The sequence below is a fragment of the Notechis scutatus genome, chromosome 9 (assembly GCF_049901735.1).
Source record: "Notechis scutatus isolate UNSWTSFEM ecotype Mainland chromosome 9, rNotScu1.2, whole genome shotgun sequence".
In the NCBI taxonomy this organism is placed as follows: domain Eukaryota; kingdom Metazoa; phylum Chordata; class Lepidosauria; order Squamata; family Elapidae; genus Notechis; species Notechis scutatus.
Genome location: NC_142017.1, coordinates 10,260,135 through 10,280,730, shown reverse-complemented (window position 1 = coordinate 10,280,730; position 20,596 = coordinate 10,260,135). Strand labels below are relative to the sequence as shown.

General features: G+C 42.7%; 1 protein-coding gene across 3 annotated transcripts in view; it reads left to right on the top strand.

Moving 5' to 3' along the window:
- The first annotated feature begins 2,999 nt into the window (after positions 1-2,999).
- SLC7A10 (solute carrier family 7 member 10) overlaps positions 3,000-20,596 on the top strand; it is a 33,165-nt gene continuing 15,568 nt past the window's right edge. For all 3 annotated transcript variants that reach the window (XR_015750637.1, XM_087971556.1, XM_087971557.1), the window contains exon 1: positions 3,000-3,283. Coding sequence is in view for 2 of the 3 variants with exons in the window: in XM_087971556.1 (XP_087827682.1) it covers positions 3,079-3,283 (205 nt within the window). In the remaining variant the exon portion in view is untranslated. The remainder of the gene's footprint in view (positions 3,284-20,596) is intronic.

Sequence of the window (20,596 nt, the reverse complement as noted above, 5' to 3'; positions counted from 1 at the left end):
TTGAACAAAACTCCGCATTGGCAACAGGAAAGGCATCCGGCCAATAAACACTCAGCTCCATTCAGTTTCCCAGACTCCACCCCGCAAGGGATTATGGGGACATTAAAAGATGATCTATCCCTGGATTCCAGCCTGGTTCACAGCGCAACAGATGCACCCATTCTATCTTTTCTGTGGCAAAAAAAAAAAAAAATCATAAAAGCAGGATACAAATAAATAAAATATTCCTTCTGAAGGTTATGACCTTTTCCTGGATCAATCAAACCACTATCTTACAACTGTTCCTCATAGAATTTGGTCTACGACAACCTTATCATCCAGTTCATCCAGTTTCTTGTTATTATTCTCCAGTTTTTCCAGGTCCTTCTCAAAACGGAATGTCCTGGTCGGCATCGAGAAAGTGTATTTTATTATATTTTTTAAAAGGGACTTTTTATAGCTGGATGGCACACTATGCTCTGCTGTTCAGAAGGGAAAATAAAGAACTTTGTCTATTTTTATACGATTAACAAGGTTTCACTGATTTCAACCGGACATCCTTCAGCACCTGAGTGTAAAAGTCGCAGCAAAACTATTTTAACAGGAAATGAAAAAGGAAGTCATTTTTAAAAACTCAAAAACCATAAAAAGCTATCCGAAGACTGCTTAAAAAAAAAAAAAAAAGATTAAAGCAGAAGATTAAAATAAATCCAGCCAAGAGCAAGAACATTTAAATCCTGAACTCTGAGAAGGGGCTGAATAAATTAAACCCCTTTATCACAACCTCTTGCTAGTTCACAGTGGCTTGCAGCTGCCTACCAACAATGCTTAATAATCAAGCTAAACCCCTTAAGAGCTTAATTTTTCTGCAAATAATGAAGGAATTGATTGCCATCCAGCGCATGTTTCTGTATTGGACAAAACAGAACAAGAGGGCAAAGAGGTGAGACTGAAAATTCCCAATCTCCTGGGCAGCGGGGGCACCCTGAGGGAAGATTTATTTTTATTTATTTATTTATTTTTTCAATTGCTTACAAGATAATATGCACAAGTAAAAACATAGTTATGAATACATGGATATATATAAGGGGAAAAAAAGAAACAATAGGTCAGGGACGGTAGGCACGATTGGTGCGCTTATGCACGCCCCCTACAGGCCTCTTAGGAAAGGGGTGCAAGACCATGTTTTTACATGTTTTACATGTGCGATACCATGTTTTTATTTGTTTTATTTATTTATTTTATTTTGTCAAGCAATTACTAGATAACATGGTTACTATAAACATGGTTATGAATACATGAAATGGATACGAATAAGAAAAAAGAAACAATAGGACAGGGACGGTAGGCACGATTGGTGCGCTTATGCACCAACAGGCCTCTTAGGAAAGGGGTGAGGTCAATAGTAGACAGTCTTAAGGTTAAAGTTTTGGGGGTTTGGGGAAGAAACCACAGAGTCAGGTAGAGTATTCCAGACATTGACCGCTCTGTTGCTGAAGGCGTATTTCCTGCAATCAAGTTTGGTGATGCAAATATGTGCCCAGAACACAGGAGTTGATAACTCATGGCAAGAACAACCAAAAGGACACATATAGACTGGGTGAAACCAGGCTCAATAGCAGGAACTGGGAGAGGGATCTTGGAGTCTTAATGGACAACCAGCTAAATATGAGCCAAAAAAGTGTGCTGCAGCAGCCAAAAAAGCTAATGCAATACTAAGTTGTATGAACGGATACAATCAAGATTAAGGGAGGTACTAATACTACTCTATAAAGCCTTAGTAAGACCACACCTAGAATACTCCATCCAGTTTTGGTCACATTATAAAAAGATGTTGAGACTCTAAAAGGTGCAGAGAACAGCAACCAGGATGATTAGAGGGCTGGAGACTAAAACATAGGAAGAACGGTTGCAGGAACTGGGCCTGGCTAGTCTAGTGAAGGGAAGGACCAGAGGAGACAATAGTAGTGTTCCAATATTTGAGGGGCTTCCACAGAGAGGAAGGGGTCAAGCTATTTTCTAAAGCGCCTGTAGGCCAGACAAGGAACAATGGATGGAAACTGACCAAGGAGAGATTCAACCTGGAAATAAGGAGAAACTTTCTGACAGTGAGAACAAGCAACCCATGGAACAACTTTTGCCTTCGGAAGTTGTGGGAGCGCCATCACTGGAGGCTTTCAAGAAGAGATTGGACTGCCATCTGTCAGAAATGGTGTAGGGTCTCCCGCTTGGGAGGGGAGAGGGGGGGTTGGACTAGATGACCTACAACGTCCCTTCCAACTCTGGTTATCTGTTAAGTTGTGTGGGTGGGACAGTTAAAAAAGAGACAAGTCCTAATCCAGAAAAGTGTTTGGTTCTGCTTCCAGGGGCTCCTCTGCCAAATGCCTTCTTGAGATAATAATCGTCAGAATAGAGCTGGAAAGGACCTTTGTAAATAAATCTGGGTAGGCATCAGCCAGGACATTAGCTTTGGAGGAAAGACCCAAGGAAAAAAAATGGAATTATGAATCTGGCTCTGCTCCTTCTCTCAACCCTCCTCTTCTTCTTCTCTACCGCTCTTTGCCTGACGAAGAGCTGGGGGGGGGATCTCCAAAACTTGCCCATTCCTTTGGGATGGATCCTGAAGCAAAGTCCTGCCCGACCCACCTTGCAAACACCGCCCCCTCCCCGGTGGAGGTGAGGGGCCGGAGCTCCTCTCCCCCTTTCTCTCCTCCTCCCCCCCCCCAACCCGGCCCTTTTGGACCAGAACATCCCAATGCCAGCGCATTGTCTCCCTTGGCAAAGAGGCAGGGTGGTGTTGGACCCTGCAGGACGGCTTCCCTTGGAGGGGCGAGGGGAAAAGGAGGAGGGTCCCTTCCACGAGCCCCTCTCCTCGAAGCTCCCCATGCCAAGAGACGGGACATCCCCCCCCGTCCCTCCGTCTCCCCCCGCGTCCCCCCAAACAGCACACCCAAAGTCCAGAAAAGTTCCTGGCCCGGGCGATGGGGGTCAGAGCCGCGCATGCGCCTCCGCTCCCCCCAGCTCTCCAGCTGAAGCGGACGAAGCCAAAGCGCCGGCGGCCAAGGCAAAGATCCGCACCAGCGGCCGGGCCAGGGGGCGATGGCTGGCGAGAACCAGCAGCAGCAGCAGCGGACCCTCCGGAAGAAGAGCATCGCGGCGCAGCAGCCGCCTCCGCCGCCGCTGCCGCCTCCGCTCGCCAACAGCCCCAGCGCCCCGCAAGCGCCCAGCCCGGAGAGCGGCGACACGGAGCGGGTGGCGCTCAAGAAGGAGATCGGCTTGGTCAGCGCCTGTGCCATCATCGTCGGTGAGGAGGGGCAGCGGCCCCCGTCGGTCCGGGGAGGGGAGGGGGCGAAAAGCCTCTCCCACCCACCCCGCAGGCTTGGGAAGCTTTCAAAGAGGAAGGGAGGGCGAGGCTTGAGGCCTTGCTTGGAGGAGAATCCCCTCCCCTTTTCTCTTTATACAGATGGACAGAGTTAGAAGGGACTTTGGAGGTCATCCAGTCCAACCTCCCCTCCATGGCTTGAAAAGCTGCTCGGTGCCGCGCGGTTCTTTCAAAGAGGAAGGGGAGGGCGAGGCTACTTGGAGGAGAATCCCCTCCCCTTTTCTCTTGATACAAAGTTGGAAGGGACCTTGGAGGTGATCTAGTCCAACCCTCCCCCCATGGCTTGAAAAGCTGCTCTCGGTGCCGCGCGGTTCTTTAAAAGAGGAAGGGGAGGTCGAGGCTACTTGGTGGAGAATCCCCCTCCCCTTTTCTCTTGATACAAAGTTGGAAGGGACCTTGGAGGTGATCTAGTCCAACCCTCCCCCCATGGCTTGAAAAGCTGCTCTTGGTGCCGCGCGGTTCTTTAAAAGAGGAAGGGGAGGAGGAGGCCGCTTGGAGGAGAATCCCCCTCCCCTTTTCTCTTGATACAGATGGACAGAGTTAGAAGGGACTTTGGAGGTCATCCAGTCCAACCTCCCCCTCCATGGCTTGAAAAACTGCTGTCGATGCCGCGCGGTTCTTTCAAAGAGGAAGGGGAGGGCGAGGCCGCTTGGAGGAGAATCCCCCTCCCCTTTTCTCTTGATACAAAGTTGGAAGGGACCTTGGAGGTGATCTAGTCCAACCCCCCCATGGCTTGGAAAGCTGCTCTCGGTGCCGCGCGGTTCTTTAAAAGAGGAAGGGGAGGTCGAGGCCGCTTGGAGGAGAATCCCCTCCCCTTTTCTCTTGATACAGATTGACAGAGTTAGAAGGGACTTTGGAGGTCATCCAGTCCAACCCCCTCCATGGCTTGAAAAACTGCTCTCGGTGCCGCGCGGTTCTTTAAAAGAGGAAGGGGAGGTCGAGGCCGCTTGGTGGAGAATCCCCTCCCCTTTTCTCTTTATACAGATTGACAGAGTTAGAAGGGACTTGGAGGTCATCTAGTCCAACCCCCCCCATGGCTTGAAAAGCTGCTCTCGGTGCCGCGCGGTTCTTTAAAAGAGGAAGGGGAGGGGAGGCCGCTTGGAGGAGAATCCCCCTCCCCTTTTCTCTTTATACAGATTGACAGAGTGGGTGGGAGTCTCAATACAGTAACTATCTTCGCACAACCCTCTGAACTGCAATTTGTCTACCATGTCTTAGCCAGTCCTGTTGTGCACACCAAGCCAGTGGATTTAGTTGTGGAAAGCCAGAAACTTCGGTGAAGTCAGTGAGCCAGGCTTCAGTTAATCCTCACTAAATCTATCACGCGAGGATCACTAATGACTGAAGATGTGACGATGGCCTCCAAAGGGGGCAAATTAAGAGTTGTTTTGCTTTTTTAAAAAAATAATAATCTTGGGAGCCTTCTGGAAAAGAGCAGCTCCTTCAGAGGGCAGTTTTGGGAGAGAGCCCCGCTTTGATTTATCATTCCAATTATGTAAATGCCACCAACAATGATGTCTTTGCCAGCCTGGGGGCACTGGATTTTCATGACAGCAGCTTTGCAGTTGCCTATTTAGGGCTTTTGCCAACACGGGGTTTTAATGGTCTTTGGGTAAGGTTCTGTAGAAAACTAGGCTGTTATTTTCAGCCCCAGGGAAATAGATAGAGGTATGTGCCTGTGAATTCATTGTGATGCAGTTTTTACTGAGTAAATCTTAAGCCCACTCTTTTTCCCAAAAAACCTCAGTGTAGCATGTTTGGTAGTGCTTCTTCCCTCTTCTTTCTGCCTTGTCCACCTAATAACCTCTGAAGTGGATTAGGAGAGGAGGAAGAGACAGAGAGAAAGAGAGAGGACCCCAGGATCAGTTTTAAAAGCAAGCCCCCTTAAAGATTTGAACCCAGGTCTTCTGACTGTGCAATGAACCTTTAAGCCAAGAATCTTCAAACATGGCAAGTTTAAGACTTGTGGACTTCAACTCCCAGGATTCCTGAGCTAACATGAGTGGAGGAGGAATTCTGCGAGTTGAAGTCCACAAGTCTTCAAGCTGTCAAGATTGAAGACCCCTCGGTTAAGCTCATCCTGTCCCCCAGGTAGATTGAAGGACAGGTTCTATTATCCAGACTCCCCTTCCACACCATGATATCATGCGCTGTTGGGAGTTTTAGTCTTGGTACATACATCTAGAGAACTTGGTTGATAGAAGTTGGTAGAAAATCCACAGCACCTCTCTTGCTTTCAGTTTTGAAGATCTGAGTGCAAAAGTAGTCGGACAGTTTAGACATCTGGTTTCCCTCTTCGTTCCAGGCCTACTGGGGACAGGTGAACAGAGATGGGAGACCCAATCTGCTATGGTGGTCTTTTCATTGTGATTGCTGAACTATGCTTGGTCTGTTATGGTTCTGTTTTACGGTACCCATCCATGACGGAGAAAGTCTTTAAGCTGTGGAACTTGAAGAAGAACATCAATGTTTGCAATATGAACTGTGCAATATGAAAAGGAAAGCGTCATCTATCTGTCTGTCTATCTATCTATCTATCTATCTATCTATCTATCTATCTATCTATCTATCTATCTATCTATCTATCTATCTATCTATCTATCTATCTATCTATCTATCTATCTATCTAAAAGCGAAATACCATTCATGCATCATCACAAAATCTTCAAAACTGTAAAGCCTACAAACTTGAAATTTGGCATGTATGTTCCTTTTGGCTTCTAGGTGTTCTTTTAAAAAAAGGATTTTTCGAAATGACCATCAGAGCATTAGTATTTCCTATATTATTATTATTAACACGCTCTGATGCTAAGGAGTTCTACTCCCCCTCCCCACCTGAAAAGAAATCTGTTCCAAATGCAAAATGCAAGCAGAGAAGGGGAATTTCAGTTTCAGTTTCACAGCAGCAATCAGCTTTAGTAGAGAACAGTTGAGCTAAGCCACACCCAGGCTCCTTGTTGTCTCCTTCTTGCTCACACAGCAAATATTGTTTCAGTTTCCAAACAGTCCTCAGCTCTCTCTCACACACTGACAGGATGCTAGCCAGATGAATACCGATGGATGCTGGTAGGCAGAGGCAGATTTCCCCCCCCCCCCCTTATTTTTCTCCCCAAAAACTAAGCCCAACCACATAGTTTTGTAGCGAAGCGTTGGTATCGAGCTAGTTCATCAATAAAGATAATGTGAAACTAGGAAGAAAGATGACCAATGTCCATGGTTGTGTGAGAAAAAGCGAATTTTTATTTTAAAAAACTAAAAAGGAAGCACTAGGCAGGAGTATCCACAGGGTTTGTTCAAAAATGTCAAGATAGCAACAATGATAGGACAAATGAGGCTCCACCCACAGATATGATGGACATAAAAAGCAGGTGGAGCTTTGATTGCACCATTGCAATTTTCTACCTTTACACTATCCCTTTACCACTTCTGCCTTGACACTATCCCTGGCACTAGGATGGAAGAAAATTTATATTACTAATCAGGATTTTGCATTTGGAGAGGAAGCAGAATAGTTACACTGACTACGATAAAATGGATGATTGTATTTCTATTAGAGTCATTGCCATTATTTCCAAATACATCGGTTAGAATTTATTGATATTACAGGCCTAAGTATCCCCTTTCATTCTTGTTGTGAAGATTATTTTTATAATATTTTTCTCCCAATTGTTATAATTTTGAGCCAGAAAAAGCTACTGTATGCCTGCTGGAGTTTTATACTGCTGCCCTGCCAAAAATAGAGATACAGTGTAGGCTTATTTCTGCAAGATTTGGAGATCATAGATCCTCACTTTGATTTCAGGATTACACCCAGATTTCATTTATAGTCTCTGGTAAGTCAGATCTCAGATGCTACCATCAAATATGACCAGCCAGGAACTTGGCATCAGGTATTAACAGAATAATAGAGTTGGAAGGGACCTTGGAGGTCTTCCAGTCCAACTCCTTGTTCAATCAGGAGACGCTCCATCATTTCAAACAAATGTTTGTCCAATCTCTTCTTAAAAACCTCCAGTGTTGGAGCATTCACAACTTCTGGAGGCAAGTCGTTCCACTGATTAATTGTTCTAATTGTCAGGAAATTTCTCCTTAGTTGTAAGTTGCTTGTCTCCTTGATTAGTTTCAACCCATTGCTTCCTGTCCTGCCCTTCAACTGTTTGGAAAATAGCTTGACTCCCTCTTCTTTGTGGCAGCCCCTGAGATACTGGAACATTGCTATCATGTCCTTCTTTTCTTTTCTTTTTTTGTATTTTATTAATTTATTTAATTCTAATGACAGTAGTTTTGATTAGATTCATAGACAGAAGATGCTGATATTTTATATTCTTTAATAGTACCTAGTCCTTCTTTTCATTAGGCTAGACCTACCCAGTTCCTGCAACTGTTCTTCATATGTTTCAGCCCCCAGTCCACTGATCATCTCGGTTGCTCTTCTCTTCCCTCTTTCTTTTGAGAATGTTGGCTAAATTGAAGGCAGGTTTGTCAGGAAGCTGCGGGAGGGGGGGGTTAAAAGGATGTTATAAAGAGGAGAGTGGAGAGTTCACATGTATTTGATGTATTACTTCTTCTAATGTAGCCAACATCTTCATTAGGTAGATTCCAGCAGCTCTAAAATTTCATAAGGGATGGAGTTGACTTGGAAGAAAAATGATTAAGTTGACAGGTTGCTTCAGTTAGGATTAAGGGATACATTCTTCAGATAGTTTACCGTACAGAGCCAGTTTAGTGTCGCAGTTAAAGAACTGGTCTGTACCAGTGATGGATTCAATTTTTTTTACTACCGGTTCTGTGGGCATGGCTTGGTGGGCCAGGCAGGGGAAGGATACTGCAAAATCCCCATTCCCTCCCCACCCCACTAACCTGCTTTCCAGCTCCGTTCTCCTGTGCAGGGCAACCAAAGAAGAGCCAGCCAATCAGCTAGGACTCGGGAGGCAGAGAAGAGATGGGATTGGCGGGGCCAGTCAGAGGTGGGATTGGCTGGTTCTCCAAACTACTCAAAATTCCCGCTACCGGTTCTCCAGAACTGGTCAGAACCTGCTGAATACCACCTCTGGTCTGTACACTAGGAGAATGTCTACCAGTTCCATCTTACACATAAAAACTGGGGGAGTGACTTTGGGCCACTTCCATTCCCTCAGCCGAGCCGAGCCCACCTAGTTGTTCTGGGTAAAATTGGAGGTTGAAGGAAAACTATAAGTATTCTCTCACTTGACTTATTTATAAAAGCAATAAAGGTAGGATCAATAATCTAAAACGTCATATTTGTGTTAAGATAAAGACAATATTAGGGTTGGAGCCAGGAACATCTGCAGAAGGATCAAGGAAGTTATGTTGTTGGCCCCACCTGCATGATCAAATTCACCATTTTTGTTTACTTGTCTGATGACAGATACAAAATTTTAAAAAAGGTGGAGCTTTACCCCCACAGTTTATAGCCACCATATTAAATGTTTGATTCGTCCCATGGATGCCAGTTTTAAAGCATGGCTTGGCTTCCCTATCAAAGCTTAGTGCGGTCCTTCATCTGCCTATTTAACTCCCATTCCCCTTGATGTTCCACTACCTGGTTCATTTTTTCTTGAGATGGCTGGGCATTATGGGAGTTGCCATTCCAAAATTTGGAGAGTGCTCCTTTTGGGAAGGATGATTCTACCTCAGGCCTTGATTGGATGTTGGTTGCAAAGTATCTCATCTATCAAAAGATCTCCATCTTCCCCTCCTATGGGAAGTTCTCAACGTTCTCTTCACTAGCTCACCTGTTCCAAAAAGTCAAAAATAAAACAAATCTATGTGAAAAATAATAATGAGCTCTCAGTAGAATTTTCTTGGCAAAAGGAAAGAGGAGAACGGACCAACATACACCACAGTGTTCCTAATTGAGCCTTTGGGGGGTACACAAAACAATTTTGTTAATCCACTCCTGGGTCTACCTGCCATTGCCAATCTTCACCTAACATCAATAAAACCTTGATCCTAAATACAAAACAAGCAGATGCAGAGCCCCAGTGACATATTTGGGAGTAAAAAGAGTGCCAGTCCTGAAGGAGAAGAAATGTTTGCATTGAACTGTTCATGTTTTTCCCCCTTTGTTTTCAGTGGAGGAATGTAGACTAATGTTTCCTTTAGAGAATATTAGTTACAACCTCTTTCAATCGATTTTGTGGAGGGGAATATTTGTAGCTCAGCGTTGAACTCTGGGCTCTTGGTGTTCTCTGAGCTTGGTGGCTTTATTGCAGACATTTCATTACCAAACTAGTTTATATCTTCAGTGCACTGATGCAGCACAGATGACGTTCCTAGTTTGGTAATGAAACATCTGCTAAGAAAACCACCAAGCTAGAAGAGCACCAAGGATCCCACAATTCATGCATGGTTGGCTGTTATTACTGGATTGCCATCTTGGGTATGTCTTGAAATATACCCACAACAGAGTTAGGATACATACATGTGTGTCCAAAGAGAAAACTATCATCCTTAATAGCTAGGAAACAAGACATGAAAGAAAATCAAACTTGCACCCTAAATTTTCAAGCCAGGTTCATGCTTCTTACTATTGTTTGGAAAAAACACAGTTGTTACAAAAGCCACATCTGTTGAGTTGGATGGATGTTCCACTAAGAAACAGATAGCTTACTACTACTACTACTACTACTACTACTACTACTACTACTACTACTACTAATCTTAACCCTCTTTTCTGCCCCCGCAGAATTCTAAGAGTTCTAAGTTTGGTGCTTGCTTGCTTTTTTGTCACCAAATTGTTACGGAACGTGAATCATCATTTGTTGTGCCGGGGTGTTTTTAGAGATGAGAGTTTTTGCCCTTCGTCTGACTTTCTTAAAAGTCCAGTTTTCCCTTAACATCATCTTTGAATGCTTATTATTTCCTTAAATGGCCACAAACGCTGCCAGATCTAGTAGATTTAGAACAATAAATCGAACGGTGGCCCAGATTTCTCAACGTGCAAGTTTCCCTTGGAGCTCTTGTAGGTTCACATTTTTCATGCTTTCAGCATTCCTATCTTTAAGTAAAGAATCACAGCGTTTAGTGCTGCCACAGTCCAGCCCAAACTCCTCCCCCCCCTTTTTAATAATTTTTAAACTAGCTTTATGATGGTGTCCATCAACAACATGACGACAATTGGAAAGGCAACAGAGGTCCTGCCAGCTCCTTTTTAAAAATATTTTATTTGTATTTTTACATATAATAAACATCCCATTTCAATTGTGTGTCAATTAGGTACATATCTCATGGGCTTACGATTAATAATCAATCCTCTTCTTATCAATATAACAATGATTACATTCCCATATAAGTAATATCCAATATATCTATTCCTTTATAAATACATCTAATCCATTTTAGTTTATCTTATTTTTCTAAATAAAATAAATTTATTTATTTTTTTTATTTTTCTACCCAACAAATCCCGTACCGTATAATATCCGGATTCTTCTTTTTCTTTAATTTCTAATGTTAATCTATTCATTTCTGCACATTCAAATATTTTTTTTCAATTACTCCTCCCTCTATGCTCCCAGCTCCTTGCTGACAACTAGGAGTATCTACGGTGAATCTGTGCCATTTTAAATCTCTCGTTCAGATCTTCTGGCAAAGAGCACAAAGGCTGGTTGTAGCCACGTTCTCAGTTTCAGAAGCAGGTGAATGCCTGCATTAGATCTTTGAGTTCAAAGCAGGGATTTATAATCCTGGTCCTTTATCGCTTGGCAGAATCACATACAGGTCACCCTTGACTTATAACAGTTCGTTTAGTGACCGTTTAAAGCTACAACAGCACTGAAAAAGGTGACTTAGAACCAGTTTTCACACTTATGACCACTGTAGCATCCCCGTGGCCATGTGACCAAAATTCAGATGCTTGGCAATTGACTCATATCCATGCAATTGACTCGTATCTATGCAATTGACTCACTATTTATGCAACTGATTGACTCATATTTATGACCGTTGCTGTGTCCCAAGGTCATGTGATCCCTTCTGACAAGCAAAGTCAACAGGGAAGCCCAATTCCCTTAACAAGTTTGGCTAATTTAACAACTACAGCGATTCACTTGTAACAACAGTGGTAGGAAAGGTCGTAAAATGCAGCAAAATTCACTTCACAAATGTTTCACTTAGCGACAGAAATCTTGGGCTCGGTTGTGGTCATAAGTCGAGGACTATCTATACTTCCAGCCATGGCCAGTGGGTGTATTGGCAATGCCATCACCATCATCCCAAACCAGACGGTTGCATTTCAACTCCAAATTCCTAGCCAACATGAAGTCCATTATTCTCAGAGGAACGAATCCATTGCATACTTTAGAAAAATGTGGTGCATCTTGTGTGAATGTGCAGACTTCATCTTGCCTGGCAGACCTTAAACACTTTGGGTTCTCGTAGGAACAGCTTGTTTGTGCTCTAGGTGAAAATATTTGGTACAAACATTCTAGGCACACCGTTAGAAAATGCAATTCCACCCTTGCCTCATTACAGATCCCTCATTACAAAATATCTACAGACCCCTCACATCCTGGACATAAACTGTTTCAACTCCTTCCCTCAAAACGACGCTACAGAGCCCTGCACACCAGAACAACTAGACACAAGGACAGTTTTTTCCCCAAATGCCATCACTCTGCTAAACAAGTAATTCCCTCGACAATATCCAACTATTTACAAAGTCTGCACTACTATTACTGTTAATCTTCTCATCATTCCTTATCACCCATCCCCTCCCATTTGTGACTGTATGACTGTAACTTTGTCGCTTGTATCCTTAAGATTTATATTGACTGTTTCCTAGTATGATTTGACTGCTTAATGTACCCTATGACTATCATTAAGTGTCATACCTTATGATTCTTGACTCTTGACGAATGTGTCTTTTCTTTTATGTACACTGAGAGCACAAGCACCAAGACAAATTCCTTGTGTGTCCAATCACACTTGGCCAGTAAAGAATTCTATATTCTATCTTGGTTCCAGGGTTAGATCCCCTATTTAAAAAAAAAAAACTTGGAAAGAACTCTTTAGAGTGCCCTCAAATGGCACTGCAACTGGAAAGGAATCTAAGCCAGTTGGCCCTGGGTGAAGCCTTGGAGGAAATTAATAAATTTGGACTTAAGACTAATTAATCTCATGTTGCCCATGTGATTGAAAAGCACAGCAGCAGCTGGCAGTATTTTGGCTTTCTAGCTCAGTGCTTGAAAGTTGAACTTGAACTTTCAGAAATCAGACCATCCAGCAAAACTTTGTATGAAGCCCAAGGATTTTACAATTTCCTACCTGAGGTCCTTGGGAGGAGGGTGTTTCTTTGGCAGCCCCTTTGAATTGAAGCAGGTACAAAGGGAGAAGTGCTGGGGACCCATTTAGGGGGCTTATTTTTGAAAGTACTGATCTGTGGTGCTCTCTGAGCTTGATAGTTTTCTGGCAGACGTTTCATTACCAAACTAGGTAACATCATCAATGCACTGGTGTTACCTAACTGGGCAATGTAACATCTGCAAGAAAACCACCAAGCTCAGAGACCACCAAGGAGCCCACAGCTTAACCCTGGGCTATAAATATTCTCTTCTATCAGCACTATTTTTCCCCCATCTTCGTTCTTATAATGCAGCGATGGCTAAGCTTTTCAGCACCGAGTGCCCAAAGCATGTGCGCACACATCCCCAAAATGCAATACATGCGCATCCCCTGTGCATGCGCCCAGCCTCCTTGCATGGATATGCATTTCCTGTGCATGCACCCCAAACCCCTGTGCATGCATTCCACCCCCTGCATGCAACCCCCCGTGTCTGCATGGCAGAGACCCAAAGACCAGCTGGCTGGCGGAAGATGCTCGCACGCATGCGCAGCAGAGCTAAGCTGGGGCGACAGTTTGCATGCCCACAGAGAGGGCTCTGTGTGCCACCTCTGGCACGCATGCCATAGGTTCGCCATTACGGTTATAATCAGGGGTGGGATTCTACAAGTTTGCACCTATTCGCTAGAACCGATTGTTAACATTCTAAGCAGTTGGGAGAACCGGTTGTTAGAAGAAATTACAGGGCTAATCCTGTAAGGAAGGCAGGAAGGAAACATTCTGGTGTTGCTTACAGAAACTGCCTCTCTGCTAACCCTTATTACATTCTTGGCAGGACTAGACTTCCTGTCTCAGGAACTTCTCTGGAGTTTTTTTCCCCCCTCCTTTGCTGGTACTTTGCTTGTGTGGAGTGACAATTCAAAGTTACAATGGCACTGAAAAGAGTGACTTATGACCGTTTTTCACACTTACGACTGTTGCAGCATCCCCACAGTCACGAGAGGCCAGGCAAGGAGAAGCATGCCTCGATGTGAGTGATGTTGAGTTGGCCATGCCCAGCCAGTCACATGACCACCAAGCCATGCCCACAGAACCGGCTGTTAAAAAAATTGAATCCCATCCCTGGTTATAATGATTAGAACTTCTTAGGCTAGAAACTGGGAGATTGTGAGTTCTAGTTCCACTTTAGGGATGAAGCCAACTGTGTGACTTTGGGCTAGTTGTCTCTCTCCACCCTAGAAAGGAGACAATGACAAACCACTTCTGAAATCTTGTCCAAAAATAGTGCAGGGACATCTCCAGGAAGTCACCAGGAGTTAAAATTAACTTGTGGCTCCCTTTACCCACCTCCCCAAAAAATCAAGATGCATCCTTACCTATATTGCATCATTAGCTTCCCAAAAATGATTAATTACTTCTATGCAGGTTTTGTTTTGACCAATCTCTGCTGAACAAGTTACATTACATCAGCCCACAAAACGTAGTTTTCAAAGTATGGTTTTGGGTGCATCCATCACACTAAATAAAATGAAAGCAACTGAGTCTCAATCCAAAAGAGGCAATACATCTTTAGTGTAAAGCAGGAGTGGCAAACCAGCATCCTTTTAGGCATTACTGCCCTACAACTCTCAGCAATCCATAGAGAAGGATGCTAGCAGTTGTCATGCAACATTTTGAGAACTTTCAACTGGTCCTACCACTCCCCAAGTTCAACAAATCTTCTCTGCTCTATTTTCTTCCAGCTCAAATAAGTAGCTAAGAGATCCTTTAACTTGTGTTGATTCTTTTTTAAAAAATGATGATGATTAGTTTACCATTTAGCAAGCATAGAAGTCCTCTAATGTTTCAAGGCTGGTAATTTTCCAGAAGCTAAACAATAGTGTTCTATTTTTGGGGGAGGATAGCCTACAGTCTCCTCTTTTATACCTTGCTAGTTTTAAGAATTTTGAAACACTCTGGAAGAAGGATTCAGTTTTGTGTAGCCGTGTTTCTTTTCCCAGTATTTACATCACAAGTCCTTTTTCGTAAGAGCAGTGTTTTAAAATAAATGGCAAAATAATTAAACAGGGAAGGGTCGATTCCAGGGAGATTACCACTGATTTGATAAATAAATTTTAAAAAGAGACATTGACAATAAATTTGTTCACTCTCATTTGTATCTTGCTGAAAAGGTCATTCTGTTTGGGTTTGCCAGACCTGACTTAGTGATTGCTTTTCCCAGTTGAACTCAAGAAACTCCCTTGCATAACTGTCCAGACTGTATCCCACCTTGACTAGCTGTGCAACTTTTTTTAAAACTTCCTAATAAAATGCAAGCCGCATCACCCAACGTTGGCAAGAAGTGAGCAGCAGGATGTCAGAAACATAGAAGAAAAGGCAGAGGATTCGGAAGAAGCTTAAAAGACACATCCCAGAACATACGTGTTTCTAACAGAAGAAAGAAGGATGGCCCATAGCAGAAGGAAGGAACTATTTAAGAACTGCGTATAAACAAAATGGGCAGAAGATAAGTTAAAATTAGATTGTACTCGGGATGATGCATATTTCTTCTGCCTGTAAACAAAGTGGAGACTCCACGTTGCTAAATTCGAAAGAGGTTTAGAGCTGTGCAAAAACCTTTGAGGGGGATGTCTATGTTGGTCTGAATGAACCTTCCCTCCTCCGAGAATTAAAGCATATTTTTGGGAAGACTTCCATATGGATGTGTGCACACAAAATACTTCCAGTGAAGCAAAGCAGGTTGTACCACATGCAGTTCTAGAGACAGTCTTTAAAGCAGATGTGTATCTTCCAAAAAATGTGACTGCTCATATCAGAGAAAGTAATTGAATGGTAGATAATATTTTAAGGCTGGAATCCTAATGTACTCGAATGCTGAGAGTTTTCCCAAGTAGAAGGAAGGACAAGGAATTGAGTCAAAAGCCTGCCTGCTTGTGAACACGAAGATGAGGCTCATGGATAAGAATCAATCTGAGGGAAGGGAAGTAATTTGTTGCAAATCAGAATGGCTTGGGAGTGTTAGCTCCCAGTGGACCTTATCTGACATTCTTCCTAAAGCAAAGGTGTCCATGCTGGATGTTGAATTCTGGGATTCGGAGTCCACCAGGCTTAAAGTTGCCCAGGTTGGACATCCTGCCCTAAAGCATCTCTGTATTGTTGCTAAGCTTGGTGCTATCTCAAACCTGCAGATAATCTTCATGGTCATTGTTGTCATTGGTACATTGAGGACCATACGCTAGTCATGGCATGCCCCTCATATTTTGAATCCAGTCCAGCTGTGGTTGTTGAGGTTGAATTTTTTGTGTGTGTCTGCATTTGAAGGACATGAAAATTGGATATTAGCAGAACCAAAGTTCTGGTTGGATGAAGGTCAGCCAGAATCAATTTCTCCAAAGAAGTTTATAGATGTTGGAATAGCAAAATTCAGTCTACCAGATTTATTGCACTACAGTTCATAGTTTTCCTCACAACTGACCAGGCCATAAGTTTGAATGTACTTATTAAATATTAATTATTCTTGAATCTCCATAATAATCAGGCTCTCGTCCTCCTCTGCCATCAATCATTGTCTTGTGTCCCAAACTTTAGCATGTGAATAGGATTGTTCATTAAGGGTTTTTTTTTTTCTGACAGAAGAGACAAGCCATTTAGCTGCGTGATACGGTATAGTTACATTTTAAATACTGTGGTGAAAATGCTTCAGAATTCACCAGGGCAAAGGCTATCATTCCAAGCTGTAGCGAAGGATGTTTTAATTAAAAAAAACATGCGTAATATTTGAAACAAAGAACAAGAGCACCACTAAACTCAAGCTACTTACAGTATGTTCTCTTTCCCTCAATAAATTATCACTCGCTGAACCATCTTGTATTTATTGTAAGCGGCTATACTATATTGGACAATCAGGCATTCTGTGGGAGATCAGCTAAGGTTTTCTTCACCTTGGCAGTGTTACAGGGGGTCATGCTGTCAGATGAGTGACTGGGTCTGGAATGATTTACGGTGGAATTTCTCAAAATCATTGGGAACAAAAAGGGCTTTCTTTAAGGTCAAATATGTCCAACTGCTGTGTTTGCCAATTCTACCCATACCCACTCATCTTGGCTTTGGAGAATATTAACAAAGTATTTTTGAGCAACAAAAAGATTTTTTGCTTTATTTTTGTTTGTTTGGTTGGTTGGTTATAATCAATGACAGAGACTGTTGGGGATACAAAGTTAAATTCTGGTTAAAATAAATGAACAAATGTGTCTAAAGCTATAGGCTTTATGTCTGACACACTTGTTGCCTGCTCAAAATTCTTGAATATGTAAGATAAACCTATGGTTTGTCATGGTAAAGAGTGGCTTGGGACAAGCATAGTTTTGGATATTATGGTTTTGGATGCTAGCTTATCAGCTTATGTCCACTAATTTTTTATCAGCATCAAGCCATAACAAACATTAGATTGCATTTTCCTAAGAATTAAATTTAGGAACAGGCAGGCTTATTTATGGTTGGTAATTGTTGACACCATCTTGATGGCACATAATCAATCAATCGATCAATTAATCAATCTTATTTAGAAGATGGAAACTCAGCCTCAAATATCTCTCAGTTTCATATGGACTATGGGTCTCCTTGCCATTGTTCAAAAGCTTCGTTGTTCAACTTGATGTTCCTCAAGAAAATACTAACCTTTTCATTGTAATATAGCCATATATTCTGCTAAGTCATAGCAAGTTTCTTTGTGGCTACCCATGATAAATGGCTTAGAACAGGGGTGTCAAACTCACATCGTCACGCCAGTATCACGTGATGTATCATGACTTTCCCCCCTTCGCTAAACCAAGTGTGGGTGTGGCCAGTGTGTGACATATCTGGCTCACAGGATGGGAGTTTGAACTCTGGCTTAGCATGTAAACCAAGTGTGGCTTCTTCAATAATCATGGTTAATGAAATCATGTCAACTAGCCACTACAAGATGGTCAAATATGCTTTATTCTTTTGACCTAGTGCTATCTCTTTAGCAAGTGAGGGAATTTACATGAAAGATGGTGAACATGTCAGGTTTTCATTGTAAAGACTCAGAATCATGATAGCTTTTCTGCTTATCTTTTGGCTGTCTTTGCCATTTGACTTTCTCCTGTTGAGTAACTCTCAGCTAGTTGTTGTTTTTTCCCCCTCCAATTAGGAGTTGCTGCCGTAGGAGCAACCAAGAGGTTACAAATAAAATTAGAAAAAGAGATTGCATATTTTTTTCCTTTGCTTCAACACGGTATGTTTTCACTAAAAGGCTGTTGTTGGGTTAGCCAAGTTTTCTCATGCTTCCTTAGCATCTCCTTACATAACCCATGACCTTGAAAAGAAACATCTGAACCAGTTGGTCCATCTCATATTTCTGTTTTCAGAATCCCACTTATTTTGCATTGCTGCCCTTGCCCTACGCTCTGGAAATGTCAGGTTTTCTCAGACTAGTTTAGCATTCTGACCAAGATGACCGTCTTCCTTTGAGAAAGTTCTTCTGAATGTTAATTAGACTCTCCTTTGGCCGGGTCTAAAGTCTTGGCCAAAGAAGTCATTTAGCTACAAGATTAAAATTCTCTTTAGAACACTTTTTTATGGTCTCCCTGATGTATTTCTGACTGTACATTGTTTTGTCCTTGGCGAGAGCAGGGAAAATTTATTATGTACAGTATTTTCTTATTTATTTCTGACCTGGGATTTCCCTTCAAAAAGTATCAGTGGTTATCGGTCATTTACAATGGCCATCAATTGTACTTCACAGACAGTGGTATAAAGAATGTGTACATTTAAGAGTCAGCTGTATTTTTATGAATTTGAGCTGTAACATCTGTTACCCAAATCCATTTAGGGGCATTTGTCAGGATTCCAGCAGTTCCTCCAATTAAATCATGAGTCTTGAGCCAAAATTCCAAAACTTCAAAAGGATTTGTTGGGAGTTTACATGTCTGGCACTGCCTGGATGTAGCCGACTCTGAGACACATCATTCATTGTCACCCTTGACTCTGGTTTCCCCCCACCCCCTGGGTGTATCATAATTCATATTCTCCAATGGGACACATCCATAGCCAAGAGTCATGAATCATGTTCTCCAGTTAGATATTTGCATGGCAGAAACTTCAGTCACCCAGTTACTACCTCTGAAAAATTATTTATGGAATGCACTTTTGATTTCCAAGCTGCCACACTGCTCTTTCAAACCCCCTTTCCGCCCCCTCCCTTTCCATTGGCAACTGTAAAAAGACCATAGAAATATTTTATGAGTTGACATGGACTTTTCCATGGTGGCCCCAAAGAGGTTTCATTCCTTAGCTGTGGCGTTTAACCAAGACTTGGAAACCCAGTTTACAAGAGGTTTGGATTGAAAGAATGAGATAACCCTCAACTTATTTCTAAATGGTATTCTTACCATGGCTTAAATTGTCTTTAAATAACTGTACTCCTGGGTTTTGAGGTTTTTTAATTATTACTTTAATAATTTGGATTTCTTAGACATTTTAGTTTTATGGATTCAAGTTTTAGGGGGTGATGGCTTAGTGGTCCCCTACAATATTTGTTTATTCTTCTTCAAATAGTTTAGGAAAAGTGGGTTTTGGAACCACCGGTTTTTTACTTGCACTGAGTAAAAGACGACTAGGTTGCCAGCATAATCCTATTTTCATCTCTAACACGTTGAAGGGGAAATAATTCAGTCTAACACTTGCATATAAGGGTCTTACATGGAGCATGCAAGCAAATGAGCAGAATGCTTTATTGGCTTGGGATAATGTCTAAGACATCTGAATTTGCCAAGTTTCAGATGGCTGTTGTTGGCACAAATGATGACCAGGAGCAGACGCAGACGCAAAAACGAGATAAACATAATAGGTTACACATTACACTAAGAGGCAGACAACCTTTTGATAGTTATACCCACAGGGGGTTTATTTCTTTTTGACACAGGATGGTAGAGCATGCCACTAGGTTTTTTTTTAACTAATCTGGCCTGCCATTATGTGTAAATTTGGCCAACAAAATCCTATAAAGAAGTGAAATTGGAAGTCAAGCTTTCCTTGTGTCCAACTCAAGTGCTGACAATGATGCAACACAGAATTAACAGAATAACAGAGTTGGAAGGGAATTTGGAGGTCTTCAAATCCAACCCCTTGCTCAAAAAAGGAGACCCTGGTCTATTCCATTCCAGAGTAGTGGCTGCCAAGTCTCTTTTTAAAAACCTCCAGTGGTGGAGTACTTATTACTTCTGAAGGGAAGCCGTTCCACTGGTTAATTATTCTCACTCTTAGGAAATTTCCCCTTAGTTCTAAGTTGCTTCCCTCCTTAAGTAGTTTCCACCCACTTTTTCTTGACTTGCCTTCTGATGCTTTGGCAAACAGGTTGACCTTCCCTTTCTTCATTGTGGCAGCCCCTCAAATATTGGAACACTGCTGTCATGTCACCCCTACTCCTTCTTTAACTAGACACGCCCAATTCCTGCATCTGTTCTTCATCCCTTAGTGTTTCCTCAGCTGCAATAGAGAAGTCATTGTCACGTTCCAAAATGATCTCCTGTCCAAGTAGTGCCAAGATTTTTCAAGGTCAGCCAAGGTCTACTTGGTGGAGACCAGAGGTGGTATTCAGCCGGTTCTGACCAGTTCTGGAGAACCGGTAGCGGATACTTCGAGTAGTTTGGAGAACTGGCAAGTAGCACCTCTGACTGACTGGCCCCATCCCCATCTATGCTCTGCCTCCCATTGAGTCCCAGTTGATCGGCTGGGTCTTCTTTGGTTGCCCTGCACAGGAGAACGGAGCTGGAAAGCAGGTCTTCTTTGGTTGCCCTGCACAGGAGAACGGAGCTGGAAAGCAGGTTAGTGGGGTAAGGAGGGAAGGGGGATTTTGCAGTATCCTTCCCCTGCCACGCCTACTAAGCCACGCCCACAGAACTGGTAGT